Source organism: Rhodamnia argentea, chromosome 4 (genome assembly GCF_020921035.1).
Source record: "Rhodamnia argentea isolate NSW1041297 chromosome 4, ASM2092103v1, whole genome shotgun sequence".
Lineage (NCBI taxonomy): Eukaryota > Viridiplantae > Streptophyta > Magnoliopsida > Myrtales > Myrtaceae > Rhodamnia > Rhodamnia argentea.
The window spans coordinates 15,952,475-15,977,981 of NC_063153.1; the positions used below are offsets into that span (position 1 = coordinate 15,952,475).

Consider the following 25,507-nt stretch of genomic DNA (forward strand, 5'->3'; position numbering starts at 1 on the left):
ATTTTGCTTTAGTGCTTTGCGCCCCTGGCCTCATCCACCTTGAGCCTCGCACATGTTCACTCGACTCGGAGTCCCGTCCCTTCTGTTGACACCCCGCCACATCTATTCAAGACGCTTCCTCAACTCCTCCTCCGACTCCATTTCTCCGAGGCCGACATCGTTCGTTTCGTACCTCAAAAACTGCAAATCCCTGCACCAACTCAAGCAAATCCACGCCCGGGTCTTCCGGGTCGGGCTCGAACAGCATGAGAACGTCCTCAACAAGCTCGTGGCCTTTTGCGCCGACCCTTCTCGCGGAGACTTGCGTCACGCTGAGAGGGTGTTCGATTACGCGAAAGACCCGAGCTTGTTCGTGTATAATATAGTCATCAAGGCATTGGCGAAGAGCGGTGAGTTAGGAAAGGCTGTGTCGGTCTTCCATAAGCTGAGGTTGCGGGGGCTGTCACCTGATAATTTTACGTACCCGTACGTCTTGAAGGCCATTGGGTGTTTGGGAGCCCTAGATGAAGGCGAAAAGGTTCACGGGTATGTGGTGAAATCTGGGCTTGAGTTCGATGCGTATGTCTGTAACTCGATCATGGATATGTATGCAGAGTTTTGCCGGACAGCGAGTATGAAGCGGGTGTTCGATGAAATGCCTGAGAGAGATGTTGTTTCTTGGAACATAATGATTTCTGGACATGTTAGGTGTAGGAGGTTTGATGATGCCGTTAGTATTTTCAAGAGAATGCTGGTCGAGAGCAGCGCAACGCCGGAAGAAGCTACTGTTGTGAGCACACTTTCAGCTTGCACGGCATTGAAGTTATTGGAACTCGGCATGGAAATTCATGATTATGTAAATAAGGAGCTTATATGCACGTCGATTATTAGCAATGCCTTATTGGATATGTATTCGAAATGTGGCCATTTAGATGTGGCTCGCAAAATATTTGATGAGATGCCAACTAAGAATGTTATCTGTTGGACGAGCATGATTTCTGGATATGTGAATGGCGGTCGGCTTGATGAAGCCAGAGAGTTATTTGATAGGAGTCCAGTTAAGGATATTGTCCTGTGGACAGCTATGATCAATGGCTACGTGCAATTCAATCGTTTTGATGAGGCAATCGATTTGTTTCGAGATCTGCAAGTTAGGAGGATTAAACCTGATAAGTTTACTACCGTTGCTCTCCTCACTGGTTGTGCTCAATGTGGAGCTCTGGAGCAAGGGAAATGGATTCATGGATACATAGATGAAAATGGAATACAGCTAGATGCTGTTGTTGGAACTGCTCTAATCGATATGTATGCTAAATGTGGTTGTATAGACAAAGCCTTGGACATCTTCTATAGGTTAAAGATTCATGACACGGCCTCTTGGACTTCTATCATATGTGGGCTCGCCATGAATGGTAGAACAGGGGAGGCATTGAATCTGTTCATAGGAATGAGAGATCATGGATTCAAACCAGATGACGTAACGTTTATTGGTGTTTTGAGTGCGTGTAGCCATGGAGGATTAGTTAAGGAAGGACGCCAATTGTTTAGCGTAATGACAGAAGCTTATGGGATTGAGCCGAAGGTAGAGCACTATGGGTGTATGATTGATCTCCTTGGTCGTGTTGGATTATTAGATGAAGCAGAGAAATTAATAGAAAATGTTCCAAATGAAAACGATGAGATTGCAATTCCACTTTATGGGGCTCTGCTTAGTGCTTGCAGACTTCATGGTAATATAAACATGGCTGAACGGATGGCTGAACGGCTTGTGAAAATGGAATTTAATGATTCTAGCATCCATACTCTTCTTGCCAATATCTATGCATCTGCTAACAGATGGGAAGATGTTGCAAGGGTGAGAAGTAAAATGGAAGATCTCGGCATAAAAAAGTCACCTGGTTGTAGTTCAATTGAAGTGAATGGCATAATCCATGAATTTATTGTTGGGGATCCATCGTGTCCTGAGATGTATGATATATGTTTGATGTTGGACAAAATGATGGATATGTTAATGGGCTCTGAAGAAAGCAAAATGGGAGAAGAAGATGTGGTTACATTAAGTTTCTGAAGAGACCACGTTGTCTAATGGAGTTCAATCTCAAATGAGACTCGATCGTTCAACTTGAGGATTACAACAGAGAGACACATTTTGGCCCATAACACTACTTCCATCATTCATTAAGCCGTGGCCATGCTAGCAAGATCATGTCTCCTTGATTCGAAATTTGTCCTTGTTAATTCAAAATTAACTTTATCTTGACAAATAGTTGTCGTTCATGGTTTCAGTTTCATACCTCTACAGATTTATCTGCCCATATTTCTGTTGACACACGCTGTGGTAATGTGGAAAGATTATTCTTTGCTTTTTGGGGTATATCTAAGGAGTGAATTTTTCACATGCAGGTTGGTACTCTTTCCCTGATCAGTCATCAAGGTTGCTTTCTCTGTTCTGACTAAGCGTTTAATTTCTGAGTTTTGTTTCTGCATAAGAGATCGCTGCATTCTGGTCAATGATAGTAGAATTTGCTGAAGTTCCACTTCCTATGTGCGTCTAGGGTGGTTCCTTCTGTTAACCAAATACATTTCTATTCTTTAGAGAGTATTTGTTTATCAGCATAGATATGTGATTTCCCGCTGTTAGTCACCTAGCTATGCAACTTATCTTCTTGGTTTGTGTTATTATCTAAGTAGGGATACCATTTCTTAAGAAGTTTAATGAAGTTTCTCTGGCAGCTAATTTGGTAACTCCAAATAACTCGGAATACAGGTCTATAACCAAGTGCCAATATGCTTGAAGCTTCCTCGATTATTTCCTTTCGGGAAGTCTTGATCTTGAAACTCCTTTCCATTGGTGGGATTGGCACTGTGGTGTAGGTTTTGACTGCAATAGCCCAAATGCCCCATCAACAAATTCATCAACTCGAGGATGGACTGAATGTTGAAAGTAGGTTGTTGGTTTTACATTGTATTCCCTTACTGCATAGAGTGTTGTTATTTTCATTCTATTTGATCTTTATAATTCTGCTAGTGAAGGTTTGAATCATAATAAGGATCTTGGAGCAACACTACTTTTCTTAATAGGAGACTTGATCTGAAAAATCTATGACAACAATGTTCAACCTGCAGGTCCCTGTGGGCTGAATAAGTGTCTGCTCTGCTTCGGTCGAGGACCACACAAGGTGGAGAGTGGGGTCATTGGTGCACTCTGCTCAGGTTAGGGAGCTCGCAGTCGCAGGAAATGCCAGCAAAGATCACGAGGTGCACCTTATTACTCCCCAACACTTCCAGCTCAATATGCAGTGCAGATATGAATTATAAAAATAACACTGACAGGTGGAGGCTTTATTTCCCATTTTCAGGTCACTTCATAAGTCAACCAAGGACTAGATTCCCATGCAGCTGTGTAGGAAATGCCAGCAAAGATCATGAGGTTCGCCTTCTTACTTACCAGCACTTGCAGCTCAATATGCAGTCAAGTGATGAAGAGCTCGTCATTCTTATTAAAATGACCCTTGCCGCTGGAAATGTTATTTCCCACTTTCACCGGTCACTTCATAAATCAAACAAGGACTAGATTACTGTGCAGCTGCATACCATTACAATGTTGTAACTAGAGCCTTCATTATGTGGTTTCTCTAGTAGTGCTTCTTGTGTAATGAACTCGAGCGAGCATGAGTACTCTCACATTAGTTACATTTGTCTATGTTTCTATAAATTGCGTTCTCAGCTGGCCAGTAGGAAGACAGCGGCAAGTTCTATCGTGTAATGGGTGCAAGCTCACACTATCAGAACCTTAGTGTAAGAGCTCTGTGTAAGACTCTCATTCTCCATCAAAGGACTTTTGATTGTACTGTCGATGATTGCAAGAAACAGAAACAGAAGTTTTGCTTGAGAAGAAGAACAAGAGCCTTGAATCCCAACTTCCAGTTCGGTTTCTCAGAAGAAACTGCATTTAGGTGATACAGTTAGTCTAGCAGAGACGGGGGTCACTGCAAGGGTGAAAATAAGATCTTTTGTCAGTTAATTCGTCTTCCCAGCAATGCAAAGCAGAGATGGTAGTCCCCAGTTAGATTTAATTTCACTTGACAGTTGCAACTTTTTTTTTTTTTAATCTACATTTTACTCACATTTTTAGATAGTAATCCAGTAACATCGCAAAGGCGATAACAATGCACAATCTCTGTAGTAGAAATTGAGCTACTGATAACTTTATGCCAATGCAAATAAATTCATGTCGCTCAGCTCCGTAATAAGATGACATATGTGACAATAACACATAAATGACCATCATACCAACAGCTGAGTTCTTGACACCCAACTACGAAAAAAATCTCCCGCTCCTCCAATAAATGATAAGTCCACCAACTAGTAAAGGTAAGAGATCGCTACAAGTCCACGAACAATTTACAGAAAGAATGATGACGCCTCGACTAGGAAATCTAAAATGAAAAGAAGTTCGCTCAGCATACTTGGCAAGAAACTGCATAGGAATGGTTGAAACCGAGGACCTGAGATCATATAGTGGCCACCTTAGGAACCTCCACCGGGAAGTTTTGGATTTCATCCATCCATGGGTTCTTCTCCTTCTGCGGGTTTATTGTCCTTAGAGCCTTCCATACTGCACTGTTACACTTAAACCCTGATCCGAAAGCGATCTGCCATGTCCTATCTCCCCTCTTGATTCTCCCCTTTGCTTCCGAATAAGCCAACTCATACCAAAGAGAACTGCTCGACGTGTTGCCGAAACGGTAAAGCGTCATTCTTGAAGGTTCCATGTGCCAATCTGAGAGATGCAAGTTGTTCTCTATTGCATCTAGCACAGCTCTTCCTCCAGCGTGAATGCAAAAATGCTCGAAAGCCAATTTGAAATCCGGAATATAAGGCTTCACCTTCATCTTCAGAAGTTTCTTTCCGACTAATGTGGCAAAGAACAGCAACTGCTCGGACATTGGCAGAACCAGAGGACCCAATGTGGTGATGTTGGTCTTCAGAGCTTCGCCGGCCACTCCCATTAGATCCTTCGACAATGTGACGCCAACTTTTCCAGTGGAGTCTTCTTCTTGGGTAACACAAGTGAAGCACTTGTCATCAGATCCTTTGTGGGTCCGGACAGTATGTAGCAACCGGTATTTGGACCTTCTCTTGTCGGAGCTTTTGTTTGAAAGAAGAATGGCGGCCCCTCCCACTCGAAATAAGCAATTTGAAACCAGCTTCGAGCGGTCATTCCCAAAGTACCAGTTCAACGTGATGTTCTCCATGCTGATGACCACTGCATATGAATTGGGGTGCACCTGAAGGAGATGTTTTGCGAGGTCGATTGAAATCAAACCTGCACTGCAGCCCATGCCACCTAAATTGTAGCTAACTATGTTCCCCCTAAGTTTGTAATGGTTGATGACCATTGCTGAAAGCGAAGGGGTCGGGTTAAATAAGCTACAGTTAACAATCAAGATGCCAATGTCCTTCGGTTTCACATTTGTCTTCGCGAAAAGCTCATCAAGTGCACCGAACATGACCATCTCAGCTTCTTTTCTAGCTTCCTGCATTGATGGATTTGGAGGAATATTGAGGACAGCTTCAGGAAGATAAGTCGAATCCCCGAGGCCAGATCTTTCAAGGATCTTTCTCTGGAACTGAAGACTCTCCTCCGTGAACGAACCAGTCAGTCGAGACTGGTCCATGAAGATCTTTTTGGTGCATTTGCGAGACTCTTCAGGCTTGTAGCACGAGAAATTGACAAGATAAACAGGACGTGGACGGGTGACGAAATAGAGGGTGCTCAAGAAAACGAGGAGAGTCGAACACAGGATGACAGATATGAGGTTGTATTGGAGATGAATCCAGAGGTCATGGAGATCCTTCAGTGAAAACGTGGACAGCTGAGCAGCTATCACCACAACAAAAGGGGAGAGGAAGAGGAACATTCCATGAGTGATCAGGTAATGGTAACCGAGCTTCACATACTTTAGTTTGACGGATTTCTTGAAATCGGGGAGACTCCGTGCCGAAGATGATGGGATCAAGGGTGTATCCAGCTTCGGCTCTGTCATTTTGCCTGTCATACAGTTCGCCCTGGTCAGATTCAACGCAAACAGAGGCCATCGGAGAACTCCTACTAAGGAAAACAGCATATGAAGAATCTTCTAAGTGACAATACTTGTATCAATGTGTTCTCATATGGATCATACTTCATATATGCTCACAGCATAGCTGAATTTAGTTTCAGACAGCGAGGAAAGATGCAACAGAACATGTCAGATTGAAATCAAATCCCCAACACTACACAGAAACTCCAATCTATTAAGAAATTTATACGAACAGCCAACATTTTCAAAACAAGCAAAGACCGCGAGTTTTCCCACAATTTCATCTAAAAGACCAGACACCAAAACTGAGATCAACATCACTAAAAACCTTTTCTTTATCCCTCGTTCGCATAACCACGGAAACACAAAAGATAAAACTTTTCAGGACCTCAATTGAAAATCGGAGGCCAAAAAGAGCCAGCACGAAACTTTTCCAGGACAGAACCGGAAGGGAAGACGACCAAGACAGAGATTCAAGAGAAAAGCCAGAATCGGACACCATCGAAACCAGAACCAATCAAGAACTTGCAAATCGAGACCGACCCAGATCGAAGAACTGACCTCGGAGCTCGGCCGCACCTCCACAGATCGCTCGGATTCGTCCCGGAGAAAGGCTAGGGAGAGAGGGTCAAACCGTATGCTGACCGGGGAAACCAAGAAAAGCTTCAACCATGCGACGTGAAGGTCGTCAAACGAAGGGGAGGGATATCATATCATATACAAGGCGCCACGCGGAAAGACAAAGGAAAAAGGCGTGGAGGGGCGAAATTCGAACGAAGGTGCCGACAACTACGCGTGCGAGATTTGTTTTCGAAAGCGGCGAAGCCGATTTTGAATGAACGACGAGGGTCGACAGACTTTGTCCATGCGAGGACGTGCAGTCTCCGTGTTGGCCACTTCTGCTTGTCCGGCCCCACCTCTCTCTCTCTCTCTCTCTCTCTCTCTCTCTCCTTCGCTGGACTACAACATTATTATTTACTATGATACTTTAAGCCTGTCTGGATTTACAATAATTAATGATGTTGTTATGGCTTTAAGTTATCAAATGGTAGAGGGCCAAAAGAAGAATTGCAAACTTCCCGCACATGCATGTCTGTACAAAAAAACAAATCACATCCCTCCATGACCTGAAGAGAGAAATATAAAGGCCATGTGTTTATGCACATTTAAATTCGTTCTAGGAGATTCTTTCGTCGCGATCAATGTTACTTAGAAGAAGACAATGTAGCTATATCGGGAAAAAGTATAAAAAAATACTAAACCTACTGCATTGATATCGATTCAATTCAAAACCTTTCAATTAAACTAATTTAGTCCTAAAATTTTTTGAGTTAATACTAATTCAATCCAATCGGCTAAAATTGCAAGTGCAAGTGCAAATGCTTGCCGACCTTTTTACGTGGCACAACCGCATGTTGATATGGATTTTTTTTCAAATACTTTTTTGAATTTGTTCTCCCTTTCTTTTTCTTTTTTTTTTTCGGGTTTCTTTTTGTCTTTGGTCAATGACCGGGCATAGACCATGGCCGTGGCACCAGCAAAAAGAAAAACGGAAAGAAAAAAAAAGGAGAACAAATTCAAAATTTTATTTAAAAATGTCCTCATTAAACGTTAGTCATGCTACATAAGAAGGTTGTACACATCGGTGATTTCTAACATAAATTGACCGAATGAAATGAATTGATACTAATGCGAAAATATTTATTTATAGATTTAGAAGTTTTTGAAAAATTTTCTCAAAATTTATTCAATTAGTCATAAATCTATTGTCCAAAACTTTCAAATTTTCAAATTTAATCGTAAACCTTTGTGCAAAATTCTGATTTAGTCATTCAAGTCAATTTTAGCCAAAAATCAATGAGGTGACAATCTAATCATCGACATTCTGCCACGTTGAGGATTTTCGGCACAATTGCCCAAAAGAATTACATTAAAATTTCATGCGAAAATTTAAAACAAAATTGACAAAATTTAAAAATTTAAAACAAAATTGACGTCCATATAATCGTGTACATCGTGTGAGGTACGAAAGACCAATTTTCCAGCTTATCACATGGAGTTGTAAACTCAATCGGCGAGGCTCATTATCGTTAACTATCAAGAGTCTCCTTTAAAAACTATTTCAACTTGTGAACTTAATCGGTGATTGTTCTACTTTCCATCACACAGCACGGATCGAGACTGACTCTTATACCCTTCCTATATATTAAGCATTTAAGTTGGTGAATTCATGACCCAATTGCTTCAATTGTTCTAAAGTCTCAAACACACCGCGTAATGCAAAATAGAACAATCAAAAGGGCAATATGGCACAGCAAGGCTCATACAAGATAAATGATGCATTTCGAAGAAGATGTCGAAATTGAAGTCTTGTCAGCAACTCGAGTTCAGGTTTAGTACAAGTTAGCCGGGATGCGCATTTCCCGGTTTACGCGGTTGCAGCAGAAATTACGCTGAAACAAATCGATTGCATAAGTAGAAAGAACAGAAGAAATCATCCCATTACAAGCTAGCACTTAGCCCTTCCATATCCGCGTTTTAACCAACAGATCCCACCACCATCTTCACCACCCCTTCGTGCAGAACATCATGGATGCTAGTGTCCCTATCCAAGAAAAATGTTTACCTGGGAGAAATGATTAAAATAACAAGCTGCACATCATGTTTACAAAGAGGGTATGTCCGTACAGCAATCTTGCACAGAGCACGCCAAATCTTTAACTACGTATAGATGCGTGAGGAACAGCAGGTAAGCCCAGTTCGTCGTCGGCCTGTTCAGCATAAAATTCAAAGGAAAGCAGTAAGAAGATGAGGGAATAGTGATTTTCAAGAAAAGATTCAGTATATAAATAATGGATGCTTGAAGGGTGCATCTGCATAATTATCATGTTCGGATATGCATATGTATACTAGAACAATACACCGAAATTAGAGACACAAAACCATTCTTGGTGGAGGTCTAATACCTCACTATAGCGAGAGATGCAAAAGGGAGTATAAAGTGTGACATAGAATCCCATTAGCGCTAAATGAACACAAATGCCTAAAGCCTTTTAGTGGACTATGAAAACGATGAAGCATTCTACTGAGGGAAGAGTATTCAAGTGAATCATTAGAGGATCTTCCTAGCATATCCCCAGGAAGAAAGGACTTCAATCCGGATTTCACAAGCAAGACAGTCAGGAGTAATGCATCTTAAGTTGGACTCTGCTTCAAATGGTGAAGAAAATAGGGGTATAACAACCCTTCACAGAAATCAGACGAAGGGAGGGGGAATGAAATTGCTAGCTCGTGCATTTTCTGTGCATTTAGTATGAGCATGTACATTTTACTGCAGATGTAGGGCAGTTAATTAATGGATCATTTGGTAACGAATATTCAAAACAAGCTATATGAATTTTACCTGGGCATTGGTTCTGCCACCTGGTGCTGCATGTCCTGTTGGTGCTGAAGGCAAGTTGAGCTCTTCTAGATCAGATTCCTTATCAGGTTGCAGATAAGAAGGAACTCCAGCTTCTGACTCCATTCCCATGTCTGCTTCCAAAGCGTCAAGCTCTGCATTGCAAAATGGGCAAAGTATGATGCTGGCATGCCGAACTAAGATTGTCTATTTATCTCGTCATAATTAGTTATTAGAAAGCACAACAGATGCACCTGCACAACACTACTTCTGGGTCCATGTAGTACATTTTTATGCCTCGTTTCTACTGAAAATAAAATCGGATGAAGAGCCACATCCATGGATCTAGCAGGTCCAGTGGACAGAGTACCTCTTCGAATGAGCTTTTATTCTTACAATGGTCTACCTTCACCAAGATTTCTCACTCACCCCCCATGCTAAACTAGCTAAAAAAGGTGCTTCTGTCAAAAGCCTAGGTTGTAGTCATGATTTCTCCTTGCATGAGCACACTCAAGACGGATTCTGTAATTTCTTACCATCCAGGAGATCATCCTCATCAATATCATCAGGAACATTGTAGCTTCTGCCCAAGGTCTCTTGAATCTCATTGCTTACGTCCATCAGGTCCATCATCTCATCTTGCAAGCTCTGCACAAAAGAGTGGCATCATCAGAAATGGTAGCCCTAAAAGAAATTAAAAGGGAAATGTTTGGTGATTAACATACATCTATGTCCTGAATCTTCACGGTTTTCATCATGCCTTTCAAGTCCTTGTTGGCAGACTTCAAAGCTGACATCTGGAATAAGATAAAGCAAAAGGATATGTTAGACCAGTAAATAAAACCCATAATCGGTAGTTTAACAATATCAGGTTGTTAAGGAAATTGACAGAAGTGCCCATCGCTACACATAACTGAACAAAGAAATATATAACTTAAATTAGTTCTCAAAACCCAGAAGTCTTTCCCCAGGGTCCAATGCATGATCTCCTACTATCTCAACGCTTCCAGTTGTAGGTAATAACATATGCACCAATAGACAAGTATAAATTATAGTTTTCTGAAGCATGCTTCATTGGCAGCAGAATAACTGAAATTTGACCAGAGTTTGTGGTTTAATCTTTCAGCCAATTTCTGCATGCTATAGCTACAGGCCATATCCATGTATAAATTAAAGGATAAACATAAACCTAGTAACGGCAATACACACAATTAGATCTTAAATTAGCAACTTATAAATCACCCATAGTATGCTGCCATAACTTTGAAGTACTCCATATTGGGATGGTAGCATCCTCTGTAGCTGCTAATGTACAGCAGATATGAAGAACATAATACAAAGCTTTCAAAAGATTTAACAAAAAAAGAAAAACCATGAGAATGTCATTTGACTGCAAAACAACATTGTTTGGATATGCAATTCTTGCCAGCAAGGCAACAATATTCAATCAGCTATAGAAGTACACAGAACTGAGATAATAATGAATACCGACCTATACAAACAAAGGTCATAGTTTGGATAGGCTTCGCCAAAGAGAGTGGAGGGAAGTATAAGTAAATACAACTTAATAGATCAAGACCACCACGACTAATAAAACTCTACTCCCTTGTAAAAGAAAAAGAAAGGCGATAAATAAAAGGGAAAAGAAGTGAAAATATTGTATGAAAACCATGGTACTTGTCTAGGAAAGACTACTTGAAATATTAAATAGAGGAAAAATCTTTCAAAAACATACAGTCTGCTGAGCATCTTTGATACCCTCCGAAGCAAATGCAACTTGATCAAGGTTGAATGTTTGATTGTACAGCATATCACGTTGTCCTTCATACCTGTTTCCATAAGAAGATCAAGGACACATAAGGACCAAAAAATCATTATATGGACAACCTAAACCATCCATTATGATAATAACATTTTCCCTAAATGAAAAATCACAAGCAGCGCAATCATTCCTCATCACATAAGATACAATCTTCTTTAATCACAAATCGCATGCTGCATATCAGTTGTGCAAACTTAACTTGGAAACAGCTCTTGAAACAATTCTTATAGGTTGAGGGACAGAGATTTTCTAAAATTAACTACAAATACTATTGAGAAAGTTAAGATTATGCAAACAATACTGCAGTATAATAACCATCTCACAATTAATTTTTTTGATAGAATGACCTTTCTTTGAGGAGATACAGTAATAAATCCGTTAAATGACTTACATTCTCTTTTGCTTGAGAACCCGCATTGCCCGAGCTTTCACAGCTTCTTGAGCAGGACCAGGTCGAGTCTTTCTTATTTGTTCCTTATATCGGCTAAGTTCAACATCTAGCTTCTTGATCTTCTCATCCACTGAGTCACCCCTTTTAGTAATCTGAGCAAAGACACAAATAATTTAGCATTGATCCTTAGAAAAGAGGTTGCCGGCATAATAAAACGGGGCTAATGTCAACAAAAATATGAATACAAAAGACCAAATGTGGGATTCAAATTTGTTAGGTCAACAGCACCGCTAAAGCAAATTATGTACAGAAAGAGAAAGTATAGGGGTCAAAAACTTTGATTTTCCCACCAGAATACATCTATCATAAGTTGTAGTGCAAAATCGTTTTTTCCCTCCACATCGAGGTGTTGTAAGAAATTTGCCTGGAAAAAAAACATAGTAATTATCAAGGGTAAAATTCATGGACACCCACGTCTTTCGGTAAAATTCGAGAGACAACCCTAATTTCCTCAAAACGTCTCTTGCAACCCCTATTAGAGATGGGGGCGTCGATCCCTTTTCCAAAGGTTGACCCTTTTCCGTGTCAAAGGGTATTGCTGCTTGAGCTCTCCACGACAAGCATCCAATTAAGCCGCGTGAACTACAGCATACAAATCCAGACGGGGAGGAAAAACAAAAAAATTGTACCCGATCGGAGGCATCTTGAACGGTGGGAGGAGGTTCCTTGTCTTTCTTGGCGCCGAACACTCGCTTCATCTTCTCCTCCTCCTCCTCCTTCCTTCCTTCCTTCGAATCCCAGCAATCACTGCGAATGAACAGATGGGTACGAACTAAATCGCAAAATGGAGGATGAGATTCGATAGTCTAACGTGATCTTACCGAGACGATGAACCGGGAAAGAGCTGCTTCTCCTTTGCCCGCAAGGAAACCAGAACAGAATCTTCCGGGAAAGAAATGCACGAGTCCAGGCTTCTTTCCCTTCTCTTTTCAATTTTATCGTGGCATGAATGGGCCAATGTGAATTCGGCCATTTTCTGGGGCTTCAAACAAGTCCAAAGGACCAAACCCAATGACAGTAAGAAAATTTAATGAGGGGTAAAAATTTTATAACTATAACGTGTCTTAATATGTTGAATTTTTTTACTTTTTAAAAAATGACGTATCGACATGTCGTGCCGTATCGTATATTGATATCTTAGTGAGAGCTGTGCTCCATCATCGCCAGCAATGGCTAAAGAGGGTGGAGGATCATCGATGGGAGTCGCCTGAGCCCCATCCAATGGCCATTGACCCCTCCATGCCCAGCCCTTCCTTTTTTTTTTAGTTTTTTAGCTTATTTTTTATTGGGATCTCTTGCCCTTGGCATTTAAATGATTTTTTATTTGATACTTAAGTGAACCGACGAAAAATTTTAACGACAACGTGAACGCCGAAAGCAGAATACAAACTTTGACATTTCTGATGTTCTTTGGGAAAAAAAATTGATGGATCAAGCAAGAAAAGGTGAATGAAAATGAGTAAGCTTGCTTGCTCGGAGCCCACTGGGCCTACAACGATTGGCGGCCCAAACAGCAATCAGTGAGCCCACGACGGCACTGAACGGCGATCCCACCAACCCCGCCTCGCGCCCGCCTTCGGATGACCGACGGGGCGACGATATAATCTCTCTCTCTCTTTCCCAGTTGAGTAACCCCAAAGAAACCTTTACCCATCGTCTTTCTCTCTGAGATCGCCCCTGCAAAGATCTTGTCTTCAGCAATGGCGACGCCGGCATTCGATAAGTCCCAGCCCGAATCGGTCCCGTCGGAGGAGACCTGCAACTCGAGGGCTGCGTCGAAGCACGGGGAGGGGCTGAGGCAGTACTACCTCCAGCACACCCACGAGCACCAGCTGCTCGTCCGTCAGAAGACCCACAACCTCAACCGCCTCGAAGCCCAGAGGAACGAGCTCAATTCTCGAGGTGCGTGCTTCCTTTGTTTTGGGACCCTAGGGTTGGAGCTTCCTGCCTTGGACTTGGGGGTTGTTCTTTTATCGAATCTGGAGCTGGATTTGGGGGTGAAGATGGTGCCCGAGTGTTTAGGTTGGTGATTTTGAGGGGAATTTCGATTGGTGGGATGGAGATTAGTAGTTTTTGGCTATGCAGGTATTCATCGGGTAATAGTGGCTTATGAGGTTAAGATGATTCTGTGATGTCTTAATGCATGGTCTTCCGTGTAAAAATGGAAAATTGATGCGATTCTGTGCGACGGATAGATCAGCAATCATTAGTTCCTGACAATTAGTATAGACGGGCTTATTGTCATATGTTCATGGATGAAGAGTGTAATCAGCATGCGATTGTTCTCCCTTCGTGTGAAACGGAGAGCTCAAGTCTGCTTTAGGAGTCTTCCCACGATGGGGATGCCGTGAGCAGTTTATGCTTTGTTGTTTTGTAGATTGTGTCGAAGGAGTTCTTATTGCTGGGCGTCATAGGATTTTTCTATGCATTAGCTGCGGGCAACGTCTCTGTTAGATTTGCTAAAGTTCCTCCTTTGTTGTGGTTCTGATGTTTTCCCGCCCAGCTTGGTAGGGTGGGGGTGGGGGTGTTGTGGTGGGTGTTATTGGTGGTTTTGTTTGGGGTGGGGGTGTGGGGGGGTTGGTTAAGTACTGGAGTTAAATTGATCAGTAGAACATTCTTTTTCTCTCCCTCTCCCCTTTGCATTTAATATAGGTTCAAAAAGTTGGTTTGGTTATTGAATTCTTGTTTTCAATTTCAATTTTGCTCTTTCAACAGTAAGAATGCTCAGAGAAGAGCTGCAGCTGCTTCAGGAGCCTGGATCATATGTTGGTGAAGTTGTCAAAGTTATGGGGAAAAATAAAGTTCTAGTTAAGGTATATTATTGTTCTTATCTTGGAGTTAAAAACTTTTGGAGTTTAGATGTGATAAAATAAAGTACCTATTTCCTGTCTTTTCATTGTACAGGTTCACCCAGAAGGAAAATATGTGGTTGATATTGATAAAAACATCGACATCACGAAAATTACACCTTCTACTAGAGTAGCTCTCCGCAATGACAGCTACGTTCTGCATTTGATCTTGCCTAGCAAAGTGGATCCACTGGTCAACCTTATGAAAGTTGAAAAAGTCCCTGATTCTACATATGACATGATTGGTGGTCTTGACCAACAGATCAAGGAAATTAAGGAGGTACTTCCGCACTGCAGTTTTATTCTTTGTATCTGTTCAATGCTGTTGGCTTCCCAGTTAGACCTGTTTTTGTTGCTATTGTAATCTTATAACCTGCTTGATTCCTTTAGGTTATTGAACTTCCAATTAAGCATCCTGAATTGTTTGAGAGCCTTGGAATAGCTCAGCCCAAGGTAATGTTGTGTTCACTTGTTTTCTAATAGGTTCTGTCATCATTTCATGCTTGGCTTCCTCTTCTCAGATTTCCTTTTCTACTTTTGGTTTAATAGGGTGTGTTGCTGTATGGCCCTCCTGGCACTGGGAAGACACTTCTGGCAAGGGCAGTGGCCCATCACACTGATTGTACCTTCATAAGGGTCTCTGGTTCTGAATTAGTCCAGAAGTACATCGGAGAAGGCTCTAGAATGGTCAGAGAACTTTTTGTCATGGCAAGGTTAGTCTCCTTAGGTATTCTTGCACTTAGAATTTGCCATTTCTTTGATCTGGCATTTCTACTTTTTTGCATCCTTTGGAGCTAAAGGGCATTTGGTTTTCTTGGTTTCCTTTCCAATTAACTGAGTAAGGCAATGGAAAATGTGGGCTTTCATATTATTCTGCCTCTTAGGTGGCAAATCCAAGTGATGAAGAAAGTGAGGATGTTGCGGTTGTGCCCAATCTCTATGTTTTGTCGCTAGGAATATTATTAGAACTCATCTCATAGTCAATTTTTTTAGCTTTGAACACTCAAATGTGTCGTTTAGCAACCTCAATGTTTGTAGAAGTAGTACTTTCTCTGGTTATTTGTGTTGATGGAAAGAACGATTGCTTATTTTTTAAGCTAATCTATTTTGCCTCTTAGGCAGCAATTGCAGCAGCTAATTTGCTCATTAATTTCATTCTCTGACAGGGAACACGCTCCATCTATCATATTCATGGACGAAATCGACAGTATTGGATCTGCTAGGATGGAATCTGGAAGTGGTAATGGTGATAGTGAAGTTCAGCGAACTATGCTAGAGCTTCTTAACCAGCTTGATGGATTTGAAGCATCCAACAAGATAAAGGTACTGTGAATGACCAGACAGCTGTTGGTGAAAGATACAAGATTTGTGGTATACTGCCTTATTCTCTATTCATTCACCACTCATTTATATGAGGTGATGACAGGTTCTGATGGCCACGAATCGTATTGATATTTTGGATCAAGCCCTTCTTAGGCCCGGAAGAATTGACAGAAAAATTGAATTTCCAAATCCTAATGAAGAGGTAAGAGTTGATCTTGCGGAGTTCCTCAGTAGATGATTTTACACCATTGTTCAATGCTTGACTGTTTAACAGGCTGCCATTGTTTTGACTATTTTCGTGTAATCGGCATGCATTTCGTAAACTGGACATTAGTGAGTCTTGTCCCCTTGTGGATGGCCTCTATTTGGGAGTTGTAGTTTTACCTTTTAATTGTTGCAATTTTTTTTTTTACACGAGGAACTACTTTTCTTACTGCTCTCACTACGTAGATTCGGTGCTTGCTTTTGCTTTATCATGTGGGTCATTTGTCAGTAATTCTTGTTTTAAGTATTTACCCTGAGATGCATTGGAAAGTTGGGTCTTTTATGATTTTATGCTTCTTTTGGTTGGAAAGGCCAAATATATAGTTTGTAGGAAATTTTTTAGAACAAGAGTTATATAAGATAGAAACGAATTTAGGTTGCGTATGGTAACGTTTCTGTTCTCGGGACCATATTTGGAACAGAAACATTTTTTTGTATTTCTGTTCCCGTTTACGATTTCGGGAAACGGAAACGTGTTTGGCAAGTACAAAAAAAAAAAAAAAAACACTTTTTTCACCAAAAGAAAAGATCTACAATCGGTGGCGGGTGGTGGCGGCTGCGGCGGCTGCTTTAGCTCCTCGCCGACAATGGTGAGCGGTGGTGGCTTGCACGAGCTCACCCTCGAGTTGTTTCTAAAAAGTGTTCCAAAATCCAGAAACAAGTTTTTTTTTTCTTTTTTTGGCTTCAAAAGTGTTTCTTTTTTCACAACACTTTTGGAACATTTTTCAACCATACGCGTTTCTGTTTCGAAAGTGTTCCGGGAACACTTTCGAACAGAAACACTTTTCGGGGAGTGTTACCATATAGGCCCTTAGTAGCTGTTTTTTTAATCTGAAAAACAAGGAATTTGTTTAGGTGTTCCTTGGCAGATTGGAGGGTCTTTCATAATATGATATAAAGGAAAAAAATAAAAAAGGTTGACTGAGGTATTGAAGGCTTGGCTGAAAGAGCAGAGCATGTTTCCTTGAAAAGTGGTCAACCTTGTTAATTAAGTTTATTGGCATCTGTGTTCTTTTTTCGGACTTTTCAAATAGGTAGTCCTCTGGATGTGAAGTAGATAAACTTGCTAATTGGCCATAGTTACTGAGTGAGAAGCATCGTTAGTTTCTTTAGAAAGTAATGATAGATTACTGGTCGTAGGCTTGAGTTGACTTATAATCCTTCATTATCTACTTTATGATGAAGTTGTTTTTTGGCATAGTGAGACATTGCTGTAATGAGTTTGTTTTGCCATATCGATTGTGGTTCTTCTTGGTTGTTTGTAGTCTCGACTGGATATCCTTAAAATCCACTCAAGAAAGATGAACTTAATGCGAGGGATTGACCTGAAGAAGATTGCTGAGAAAATGAATGGTGCATCTGGGGCAGAGCTGAAGGTACTTTTGTAGTATTTAATCTTTTGGCCTGCTGCTTACTTTTTTTCCCCCCACATTGTGCAAGCAGTGAGAGTTTTTGACTAAATTAAGTCTCTGCTAAAGATGGTGGATGTACTATAACCAGAAAATGATTGCATAGAGTAGATATGTCTATTTGGTAATCAGGGATGTTTACTGTTTGAATGTGCTGTGCCTTTGCTAACTTTGCCCAAGTTGATTGTCCATCAAATTAGAAATTAGGTTATTGCTGTTGTTGAAATAGCCACTGTGTTGGATTTTTACTTGTATTCATCTTGAAAGCTCCTGGTAACTTTTTTTAGTTAAGTTGTGGTAGCAAACCTGGATTAGCTGTAGTAATAAACAAAAAACAAACTGTTAAAAGGAGAGTAATACATGATGGTGGGCAAACATTTAATATAGGTCTTGATCAAAATTATAGATGGGACACAACAAGGAAGTTATATTATACATTGCTTTGATATGAACCTAAGAGTTATTGCCTTTTGATTCTGGTAAAGTGTGTGGAAATTTCGATGGGTTTGATCTTCTTATTACTCGGATGGCAAATAAACTTCCGTTTCCAAGATCTAAAGGGGAAATTTTTTCTGCCTCATTTCTAGTTGGAATTATAGGCATACCTGTCTCATGAAATCAACCTTCGAAGTTGCTTGGTAGCATTCCACTATTTGCACTGTAAATAATAGATTATTCTGTATATTCAGCTTACATTCAACTGAGCTTTTACGTTTTATGGTCCTTTATTTATACTAAGCTTTTACCTGCTCATCATGAGATTATTACCCTAGGTCGATGTTCTTAATGTCTGATTTGTGAAACCATTCCTCTGCAGGCCGTGTGCACAGAGGCTGGCATGTTTGCTCTAAGGGAAAGAAGGGTTCACGTAACCCAGGAGGACTTCGAGATGGCAGTGGCGAAGGTAATGAAGAAAGAGACGGAGAAAAACATGTCTCTACGGAAGCTTTGGAAGTAGAAATGTCCTCCTATGAGGGGCCATTACTTTCGTGAGGCACCAAGAGCATGGAAACTAGACACGCCCAACTCCTTTATTTGCTCACCCGAACATCTAGCTGCTTCTGTCTTTGTAATCCTGCTTTTCGTTGATGCCACAAAGTTTTAATCTTGGACCGTATAAAATGTGGCCCGTGAAAATGTTTTGGATGTGGGTTTATTACACCTTATGAACCTGTTCGAAGAGAGGATTGAAGATGGTGGGACCTAATCGAGAACAGTTATTTCGAGAACAGTCTCATGTAACTCCTGTTTATGCTTTTTTCCTTTTCAATGTGAATGTCTATTCTTGATATTCTCTCTGGTAGTCTGTTCTGTTTAGAGTTGCATGGGGAATTGCCGCGCTATTGAGGAGCTGGGCATTGCCCAAAGTGCCGCCCTGGCCGCAAATGTCCCATAGTGGAACTTGTGATGGGAGCGTGTGCATGCCTGGCGCCCTATCTCAAGTTCTCACTCCACTCGTTTGTTTACTCGGTGGCCAGACAGAGCTTTTGGTCCCGGGATTGCTTGCTTGATCTCGGTGCCATGACCTCCTTGTGTTTTGGTATTTGCATTGCGTCTGTTGCTTCAACTTTGCTTGGTTTTTGGCAAATGCTGAGCAGCATAGCCTTCTAAGTTGAAGGAAATAGACCCGATCTCCAACAAGCCCAATCGGAAAATGCAAAGTACATAAGCATGTTTCAATACCTTAGTCTCCACCTGCATTTCTCCTTTTGATCTGTGGGCACTACGTAACATGCTATGTAGCTCGTCTCGGAGTTGGTTGAGTAGTCGAGACGGATGGATTTCGCATTTAAATTACGGTATTTTTTGCATTCAAAATAATCTCGAGGACTGTGATTGTTGTCAGATTGGTGTTGCGTTTACTTGGTGCACTTGGATGAGACGGTTTTTATATGTTCTATCGAGTTTAGTCAAATTGAAGGTCGAATAATGTTAATCCATGGTATATAAAAAAGAAGTTATTGTTGCCACTATCACCTCTGTGGCGCACTCAGTATGTTAAAGAAAGTTTTACGCTTCGTTTGTTCCGTGGAAAATGAATTATTTGAAAAATATTTTCTTGAAAATAATAAATCTCTTGCAAAAATTAATAAACGAAAGATATTTTTATCATCTATGAAAATATTTAGATATAACTCGTTGTTTATAATAAAAATATTTTTATGGACTAATTATTTTAAATGATAAAAGCGATCATTTTTAGGAAAATATTCTTTATATTGCTTATTTTTTTTTTTTGGGAAAAATTATAGCCTTGGCGAAGACTAAGGGCACGCATGATAATCATTTTATTTATATGTATTTCCATTTTTCTGTTTTTGGGAAAAGGTTTGGAATTAAAAATCTCTTTGGTAACACAATTTCATTTTTCTATTTTTGGAGTATATTTTTAGCCTAGAAATATGTTTGGAACATAAATGGGAAGTAGAAATTTCTAATTCTTTATTTATAAATAGAAATTATTCTCATTGCTTACTCCCTCTCTTTCGTGTGTGTTCTCCCTCTCTCTCATGTCCCCGTCTGGGCACCGATCAACGGAGAAAGAAGGAAATTCGACAACCGTAAAAAAAGAAAGTAAAAAATAAAAATAAAAACCGATAAGACATAAGTTTTTTCAAATTGGATTAAAAATATATAAGTATTTTAGCAAAATGGGTAGGGTTGGGTATGGATCGTTAAACTTATATTATGTGAAAATGGGTTAAAACGAGTTAAATTGGTCGATATGAGTCGGACTATTTTCGACCTGACTCACCCCGTTCGACACGTCTACTCGTCATCACTGTCAAAATTTGGCCGTTGCATCCATAAAAATTTTATGTTGTTATTAAATAAATTATATTCTGAAAATATAAATTTTATGTCATTATTAAAACCGTTTTTGTGATCAGAATAATATATATATATATATATATTTTTTTGGTCCGAAATCAGAATGGTTATCATGCCCGACTTTGTGCTTCCGTCACGTGACAAGAAGGGCATAAAACTATCAAGAGCCTTTTGTCCGGGGTCATACCGCAAATCTGAATTTGTATGGGGTCATTTTCATAATAACTGAAGTAAGTCAATGAGTCAACGTCAATCTTCATACTCTTCCCAAGTAGGGAATATCAAAACGCGTGGATAAATCTTCTTCCTCCTTCCCTTTCTCTCTCTCTCTCTCTGTCTCTCTACGACACCTTGACCATCAACGTTGCTTCTGGTTCTCTGCGCATTCCAGGTACCCTCTCGATTATAGCTACGTCAATAACAAGATTGGTATCCGAATTCGAAGCGATTACTCGCGAACTCTTTCTGCGCCAGGCGTGGAGGCGAAGAAAGAAATGATGTTCTTGTTCTGTTCAATTCAATGAGTCTAGGGTTCGATCATCGGTCACGGGTGACGATTGACGCTCTTGGTTAGGGTTGCTGAGCTGGGATTTTTCTTTTTGTTCCGGGAGGAGAACCGTTCGGGATTCGATGATGAAAGGGGAAGTGCAGCTCGAGCCTCCCGGAGTGCAGCGCGCGAGCGACACCGATCCTCTGCTGAAGAGCCAGGATGATTCGGCCCCTGGGAGCCCCAGCGAGATTAGGGATGATCGGGATCGCGTCGGCGACGATGATGACGTGGAGGCCGGGGCGGTCCCTTGCTGCCGCATTTGTCTGGAGAGCGAGTGCGAACCAGGTGGAGCCTTTAGGCTGCACATGCTTCGACTTCCGTTTTCATTTGCAAAATGATGATTCATCAGATGCTTGGACCCTTAACTTAAACGTGTTAGTAGAACATATAGGATCGCGTTTGAATATTAGATTGTGTTGCATGAGCTGGGAAGATGTTTTGTTTTTTGAGTAAAGGTCAATTAATTTGCGTATAGGGTGTTAATTTGATTTTTCCGTAGGGTTTCAGTGTTTGGTTAATGATATTGTCTGTCTTGGTAGTGGTGGTGGGTCATTATTAGTTAATGTGCCCATTCTGATGTCCAGGTTTGGGGGATTAAATTTGTTGGCTTGATCATGAGAAGTTCAATGTTAGGTTGATAGCTAAAGGATGATTTTACGTTGTGGATTATCTCATGAAGGTTGCATGACTAATATTCCATAAAATTTGTAGAAGCAGTTGGGCTAAACCTACTACAAGTCCTATTTACTGGATGGTGCGGCCTTTTCCTGCGCATTGATAATTCTGCTTGACAAAATCTAAACGTGATTGGTGATCTTCGAATTTGCTTGCACCTTGGTCTTTTATAGTTCATCTCTCTTCTTGATTTGTGATCATTTAGCATCCTTTCTTGTTACTAGATGATGTTTCTGTTGCTCTATATTGTTTTTAAGCCTATAGTCTGATATTAGATTTCTAAATTTGCAGAGGATGAATTAATCTCTCCTTGCATGTGCAAAGGCACTCAGCAGTTTGTCCATCGTTGTTGTCTTGATCATTGGCGCTCAGTTAAGGTGCTTAATACTGTCTAGACTTTCATGGCCAAATGTGAGTTTGGGATGAGTTCTTTTGATGTGTGGATTTTAATTTATTTTCTATTGTTGATCTGCTAGGAGGGGTTTGCCTTTTCGCATTGCACGACTTGCAAAGCGCAGTTTCACCTTCGAGTTGCATTGTTCGAGGACAATACCTGGCGAAAAGTTAAATTCAGACTCTTTGTAGCTAGAGATGTCTTCCTTGTTTTCTTGGCAGTGCAAACTGTGAGTGATCCTACTCTTTTTTCCTTTTCACTTGGAATTGTGATATGTTCTCAAATTTACTGTTAGCACATCCCACCTCCTCTTTCTCTGGTGGGTGCATTTGTTTCTGTAACAGATATCACATGAATTTGTATCTTCAGACTAATGATACCTCTTTATGAACGTATGGTGGGTTGGGTTGTTTTCTTATGAAACTTGTATGAAGGGCTAGTGTTGCTATTGTTATGAATCCATATCCTGGTGTGCCTGATTGTATTTCCGTGACGAATGTTGTTGGAAAATGCCACCCCTCTGATAGATGAAGAAGAATTTAAAAAAAAAAAAAAAGAGGAAGAACTTTTTACATAATGTTTTGGAGCTTTCAGTACTTAATCCTGTCTATGCTAAACTCCACTGAATTTGAATTGAATGAATGGTGAAAAAAATAAAGATGTTTCCTTTGTATTATCATGTTTTTGTAACTTGTTTCCAGGCAATTTCTATGATTGGTGGCTTTGCCTACATAATGGACAAAGGTGGGTCCTTTAGGAACTCGTTTAGTGATGGGTGGGATCGCATACTGTCCAAGCATCCCATTCCATTCTACTACTGTATAGGTAAACTGTCCTCACTCATGATCTTATTGCTTGTTTTGGCTGGCGATTGAAGTATTCTCCTTATTTTCTTGCCATTGCTGATATTGTGTATCCTGCAATAGCATATTTTCTTGTAGCTTTAGTATCAACTTCTGATGAATTCTGGTATTGAAATCAGCTTATAGAAGTATTGTTGGCTTCCGGATTTCTCTCATAGTTCATAAAATGGTTTGGAGGTTCTCTCAAACCAGCCTCCAAAGTGAACTGAACATATTGATTTGGAAAAGTCCATCCTTCAAACCAGATCAAATCAATAATATCAAGAAGTCAAATGAAACATATAACTTTTGACTTTTTTTTTTTTGGTTCGGCTAGGATTGAAACCTTTTTCATCAAGTTGAATAGGAAGTTTAGCAGTAAACTGTGTACCTTGAATGTACTATAGAGATCATAAGAAAATGCATATTTCTTCATAACCATTGAGCCAAAGGAGTGCAATCACAATCAAATTAAAGTGTGTGTCTGTAAGATAGGAAAAATGTAGTCTAACAAATGCATTAGCATAAAGAGCATGACAGATGTGAATCCATCAATAATGGTTTACCTGAGAAATAAAAACTTCTCCTTAGATAGTGTAGCTTATACGAGGAGCTCATCTCATCAGGACTAGCTTTTGTTGCGATTAATTCATCTCCTAAACTTACAGGTTAATTTGGTTTGAATTTATGGGTTTTGGGCATGTGGACCGTAACGATACAAAGTATCAAAACCAAACTGATAATATGATATCCTGTACTTATTTGTTTTATGTTTTCTTTTGTAATGCCTGCACTACCAGATATCTTTCGAGCATCATGTTTCAGCTCTTCCAAGTGGAGCAGGTTTTGTCTTAAAAACATAGTTAAATAACTGCGGACTTTTCATCACATGTCAAGTGAATTTGATCCTTTGAGGTTCTAATTTTATTTCGGCTTCACAGTGTGCTAAAAACATTTGTTCTTGTCAGCTATGCCGCATCCAGACACAGTTTTTCCCTTTCTTTGTGGTGATCTGCTCTTGTTAATGCCTCTTTTCGAAAGGAAACATCTCTTGGCATTTGATATGTTCTCACATGCTGTTGGTATATGAGAGATATATGCTATATTCTGGTAGGAGTTTGCATAACTGCATTCTTTTTCATCTTGGTTGAAATGCCCAACTAAAAAGGTCATTATTGGTATTATTATTTTTTTGTCAAAACTAAAGGTCATTACTGACTGGCCAGACTTGTTACTCATTTTCTGATTGTGTCCATTGATTCTGCAGGAGTACTGGCATTTTTCGTGCTGCTTGGATTCTTTGGACTTATATTGCATTGTTCCTCCCTAAATGGCAATGATCCAAGGATGGCAGGGTGCCAGAACTGCTGTTATGGGTGGGGCATCTTGGACTGCTTTCCAGCATCTATGGAAGCTTGCTTTGCTCTTGTTGTCGTATTCGTTGTGATCTTTGCGATCCTTGGCATTGCCTATGGTTTCCTGGCAGCGACTATGGCCATCCAAAGGATCTGGCAGAGACACTACCACATCCTTACAAAGAGGGAACTCACTAAGGTACAAGTTGAGCAATTTATTTATTTTCTAAACTATAGTCCTAGATGAGAAATTTGATGCTAATATTGTCAAAATGTCTTTGGAACAAATACTGTTGCTAGTAGCTCTGAATGTTAGATGGGGTTATGTTTACGGTTCCCATTTTGCTACCTGCAGTCACAAAGTCTTCAGCTCCAAGCTTTTAGCTGGCCTATTGAGTTTCTCAATTAAGGTCTTGCTGCTTATGGTCCATGTTCAATTTCTTAAAATTTCGCAGGAGTACGTAGTGGAAGATCTTCGAGGCTGTTATTCCCCACCTAAGTTGGATCCAGAACATGAAGAGCGGCTACGAATTCTAAAGCTCTTGTAATATTTGCAAATCTGACTTGCAATAAGCATGCGGACCAAACTTATAATCCTTTTTGCAGACTTCCTGTTTTAATGGAATTCCTTTCTAATTTATTGTCACACCAGTTATCGTCCTATTGTTTTCATTTTGCACATGTTTGCCCTTATCGGTGTCCTCAAGGAAGCAGCAATTAGTACATGACAGCCAAAGCGCTCTACTCATACTATTTCATTCGTCGATCGATGAACTTTTTGTGTTAACATAGAACCTCTTCTGTCACCGAGATTTCCCTCGATTGAAAAGTAGCGTCTTGTGCTGGGATTAATTGTAATTATTGCTTATTTCGAGTCAGTTTTAGATTCCAAGGACAAGCATTGCATGCGAATGTAGGATTGCATGAAATGGTTTTCTTAGCGCAAAGCTTCGTGTTTTTTCTCCCTCCACAGATGAGACTGCAGAGAGAGATGTAGAAGCTGCGCCTCTCTTCTTTCACCTTGTTCATACAGAGGAGCGATCATCGCATTCCAAGGTATGATTCATGTGTTCGGCCAAAGTAGCATGAAAATTTGATTAGGCGCAAAATCTCAAGAAGTTTTGGGAAACAAATTCTGCCCAAAGAACTAGTGGGGCTCTAGGGAGGATTGTCCGAAACCACGTTTTAAATCCGCAAAGAACGTGGTTGGACTAATTGATTTCAATTAACAAATTTCCCCCAATTTGGGTGAACATTTTGTTTGGTATTTTGAATC

General features: G+C 40.4%; 5 protein-coding genes across 15 annotated transcripts; 3 read left to right on the forward strand and 2 right to left on the reverse strand.

Moving 5' to 3' along the window:
• LOC115756975 (pentatricopeptide repeat-containing protein At1g31430) lies at window positions 1-4,067 on the forward strand. Of its 7 annotated transcripts, none has more exons than XM_048277323.1 (3): window positions 1-2,382; window positions 2,747-3,338; window positions 3,440-4,067. In XM_048277323.1, exon 1 carries the CDS (start codon window positions 53-55, stop codon window positions 2,045-2,047), a length of 1,995 nt encoding a protein of 664 aa, XP_048133280.1. In that variant the 5' UTR covers window positions 1-52; the 3' UTR covers window positions 2,048-2,382; window positions 2,747-3,338; window positions 3,440-4,067. The 7 variants fall into 7 exon arrangements, with proteins under 7 accessions (XP_048133280.1, XP_030552857.1, XP_030552856.1 ...); XM_030696997.1 differs by having other exon boundaries at window positions 2,747-2,923; window positions 3,008-4,067; XM_030696996.1 differs by having other exon boundaries at window positions 2,747-2,923; window positions 3,013-4,067.
• Window positions 4,068-4,295: 228 nt separating this feature from the next.
• Window positions 4,296-6,827, reverse strand: LOC115756977 (3-ketoacyl-CoA synthase 11). The gene is made up of 2 exons (XM_030697001.2): window positions 6,627-6,827; window positions 4,296-6,097 (listed from the first exon to the last, which is right to left on the reverse strand). Exon 2 carries the CDS (start codon window positions 6,039-6,041, stop codon window positions 4,494-4,496), a length of 1,548 nt encoding a protein of 515 aa, XP_030552861.1. The 5' UTR covers window positions 6,042-6,097; window positions 6,627-6,827; the 3' UTR covers window positions 4,296-4,493.
• Window positions 6,828-6,966: 139 nt separating this feature from the next.
• On the forward strand, window positions 6,967-18,868 carry LOC115756978 (26S proteasome regulatory subunit 8 homolog A). Of its 3 annotated transcripts, none has more exons than XM_048277325.1 (10): window positions 6,967-7,003; window positions 13,399-13,640; window positions 14,454-14,551; window positions 14,643-14,867; window positions 14,978-15,040; window positions 15,137-15,300; window positions 15,754-15,910; window positions 16,014-16,112; window positions 17,440-17,550; window positions 18,401-18,868. In XM_048277325.1, the coding sequence occupies exons 2-10, from the start codon at window positions 13,439-13,441 to the stop codon at window positions 18,539-18,541; spliced, it is 1,260 nt and encodes a 419-aa protein (XP_048133282.1). In that variant the 5' UTR covers window positions 6,967-7,003; window positions 13,399-13,438; the 3' UTR covers window positions 18,542-18,868. The 3 variants fall into 3 exon arrangements, with proteins under 3 accessions (XP_048133282.1, XP_048133281.1, XP_048133283.1); XM_048277324.1 differs by having other exon boundaries at window positions 6,979-7,007; XM_048277326.1 differs by having other exon boundaries at window positions 6,993-7,015.
• LOC115756981 (vacuolar protein sorting-associated protein 60.1-like) lies at window positions 8,414-12,584 on the reverse strand. Its single transcript, XM_030697011.2, has 7 exons — window positions 12,368-12,584; window positions 11,679-11,830; window positions 11,201-11,294; window positions 10,191-10,262; window positions 10,002-10,113; window positions 9,469-9,620; window positions 8,414-8,836 (listed from the first exon to the last, which is right to left on the reverse strand). Exons 1-7 carry the CDS (start codon window positions 12,434-12,436, stop codon window positions 8,783-8,785), a joined length of 705 nt encoding a protein of 234 aa, XP_030552871.2. The 5' UTR covers window positions 12,437-12,584; the 3' UTR covers window positions 8,414-8,782.
• A 1,803-nt stretch (window positions 18,869-20,671) lies between the features above and the next one.
• On the forward strand, window positions 20,672-24,877 carry LOC115756980. 3 transcript variants are annotated; one of them, XM_030697009.2, is made up of 7 exons: window positions 20,672-20,806; window positions 20,946-21,250; window positions 21,932-22,017; window positions 22,117-22,263; window positions 22,736-22,859; window positions 24,144-24,430; window positions 24,687-24,877. In XM_030697009.2, the coding sequence occupies exons 2-7, from the start codon at window positions 21,046-21,048 to the stop codon at window positions 24,777-24,779; spliced, it is 942 nt and encodes a 313-aa protein (XP_030552869.2). In that variant the 5' UTR covers window positions 20,672-20,806; window positions 20,946-21,045; the 3' UTR covers window positions 24,780-24,877. The 3 variants fall into 3 exon arrangements, with proteins under 3 accessions (XP_030552869.2, XP_048133286.1, XP_048133285.1); XM_048277328.1 differs by having other exon boundaries at window positions 20,737-20,806; window positions 20,890-21,250; XM_048277329.1 differs by lacking the exon at window positions 22,117-22,263.
• The last annotated feature ends 630 nt before the right edge of the window (window positions 24,878-25,507 follow it).

Bases quoted from the DNA above. Each gene is read 5' to 3' on its own strand.
- LOC115756975 (XM_030696994.1), top strand. From the start codon at position 53: ATGTTCACTCGACTCGGAGTCCCGTCCCTTCTGTTGACACCCCGCCAC.
- LOC115756977 (XM_030697001.2), bottom strand. From the start codon at position 6,041: ATGACAGGCAAAATGACAGAGCCGAAGCTGGATACACCCTTGATCCCA.
- LOC115756981 (XM_030697011.2), bottom strand. From the start codon at position 12,436: ATGAAGCGAGTGTTCGGCGCCAAGAAAGACAAGGAACCTCCTCCCACC. The intron at 10,263-11,200 runs GTATGTTTTTGA...ATCTTATTCCAG, and splicing joins TCAAAGATGCTCAGCAGACT to ATGTCAGCTTTGAAGTCTGC. The intron at 8,837-9,468 runs GTAAAATTCATA...TATGCTGAACAG, and splicing joins GTGGCAGAACCAATGCCCAG to GCCGACGACGAACTGGGCTT.
- LOC115756978 (XM_048277325.1), top strand. From the start codon at position 13,439: ATGGCGACGCCGGCATTCGATAAGTCCCAGCCCGAATCGGTCCCGTCG. The intron at 15,041-15,136 runs GTAATGTTGTGT...TTGGTTTAATAG, and splicing joins TTGGAATAGCTCAGCCCAAG to GGTGTGTTGCTGTATGGCCC. The intron at 17,551-18,400 runs GTACTTTTGTAG...ATTCCTCTGCAG, and splicing joins CATCTGGGGCAGAGCTGAAG to GCCGTGTGCACAGAGGCTGG.
- LOC115756980 (XM_030697009.2), top strand. From the start codon at position 21,046: ATGATGAAAGGGGAAGTGCAGCTCGAGCCTCCCGGAGTGCAGCGCGCG. The intron at 22,264-22,735 runs GTGAGTGATCCT...ACTTGTTTCCAG, and splicing joins TTTTCTTGGCAGTGCAAACT to GCAATTTCTATGATTGGTGG. The intron at 24,431-24,686 runs GTACAAGTTGAG...AAAATTTCGCAG, and splicing joins CAAAGAGGGAACTCACTAAG to GAGTACGTAGTGGAAGATCT.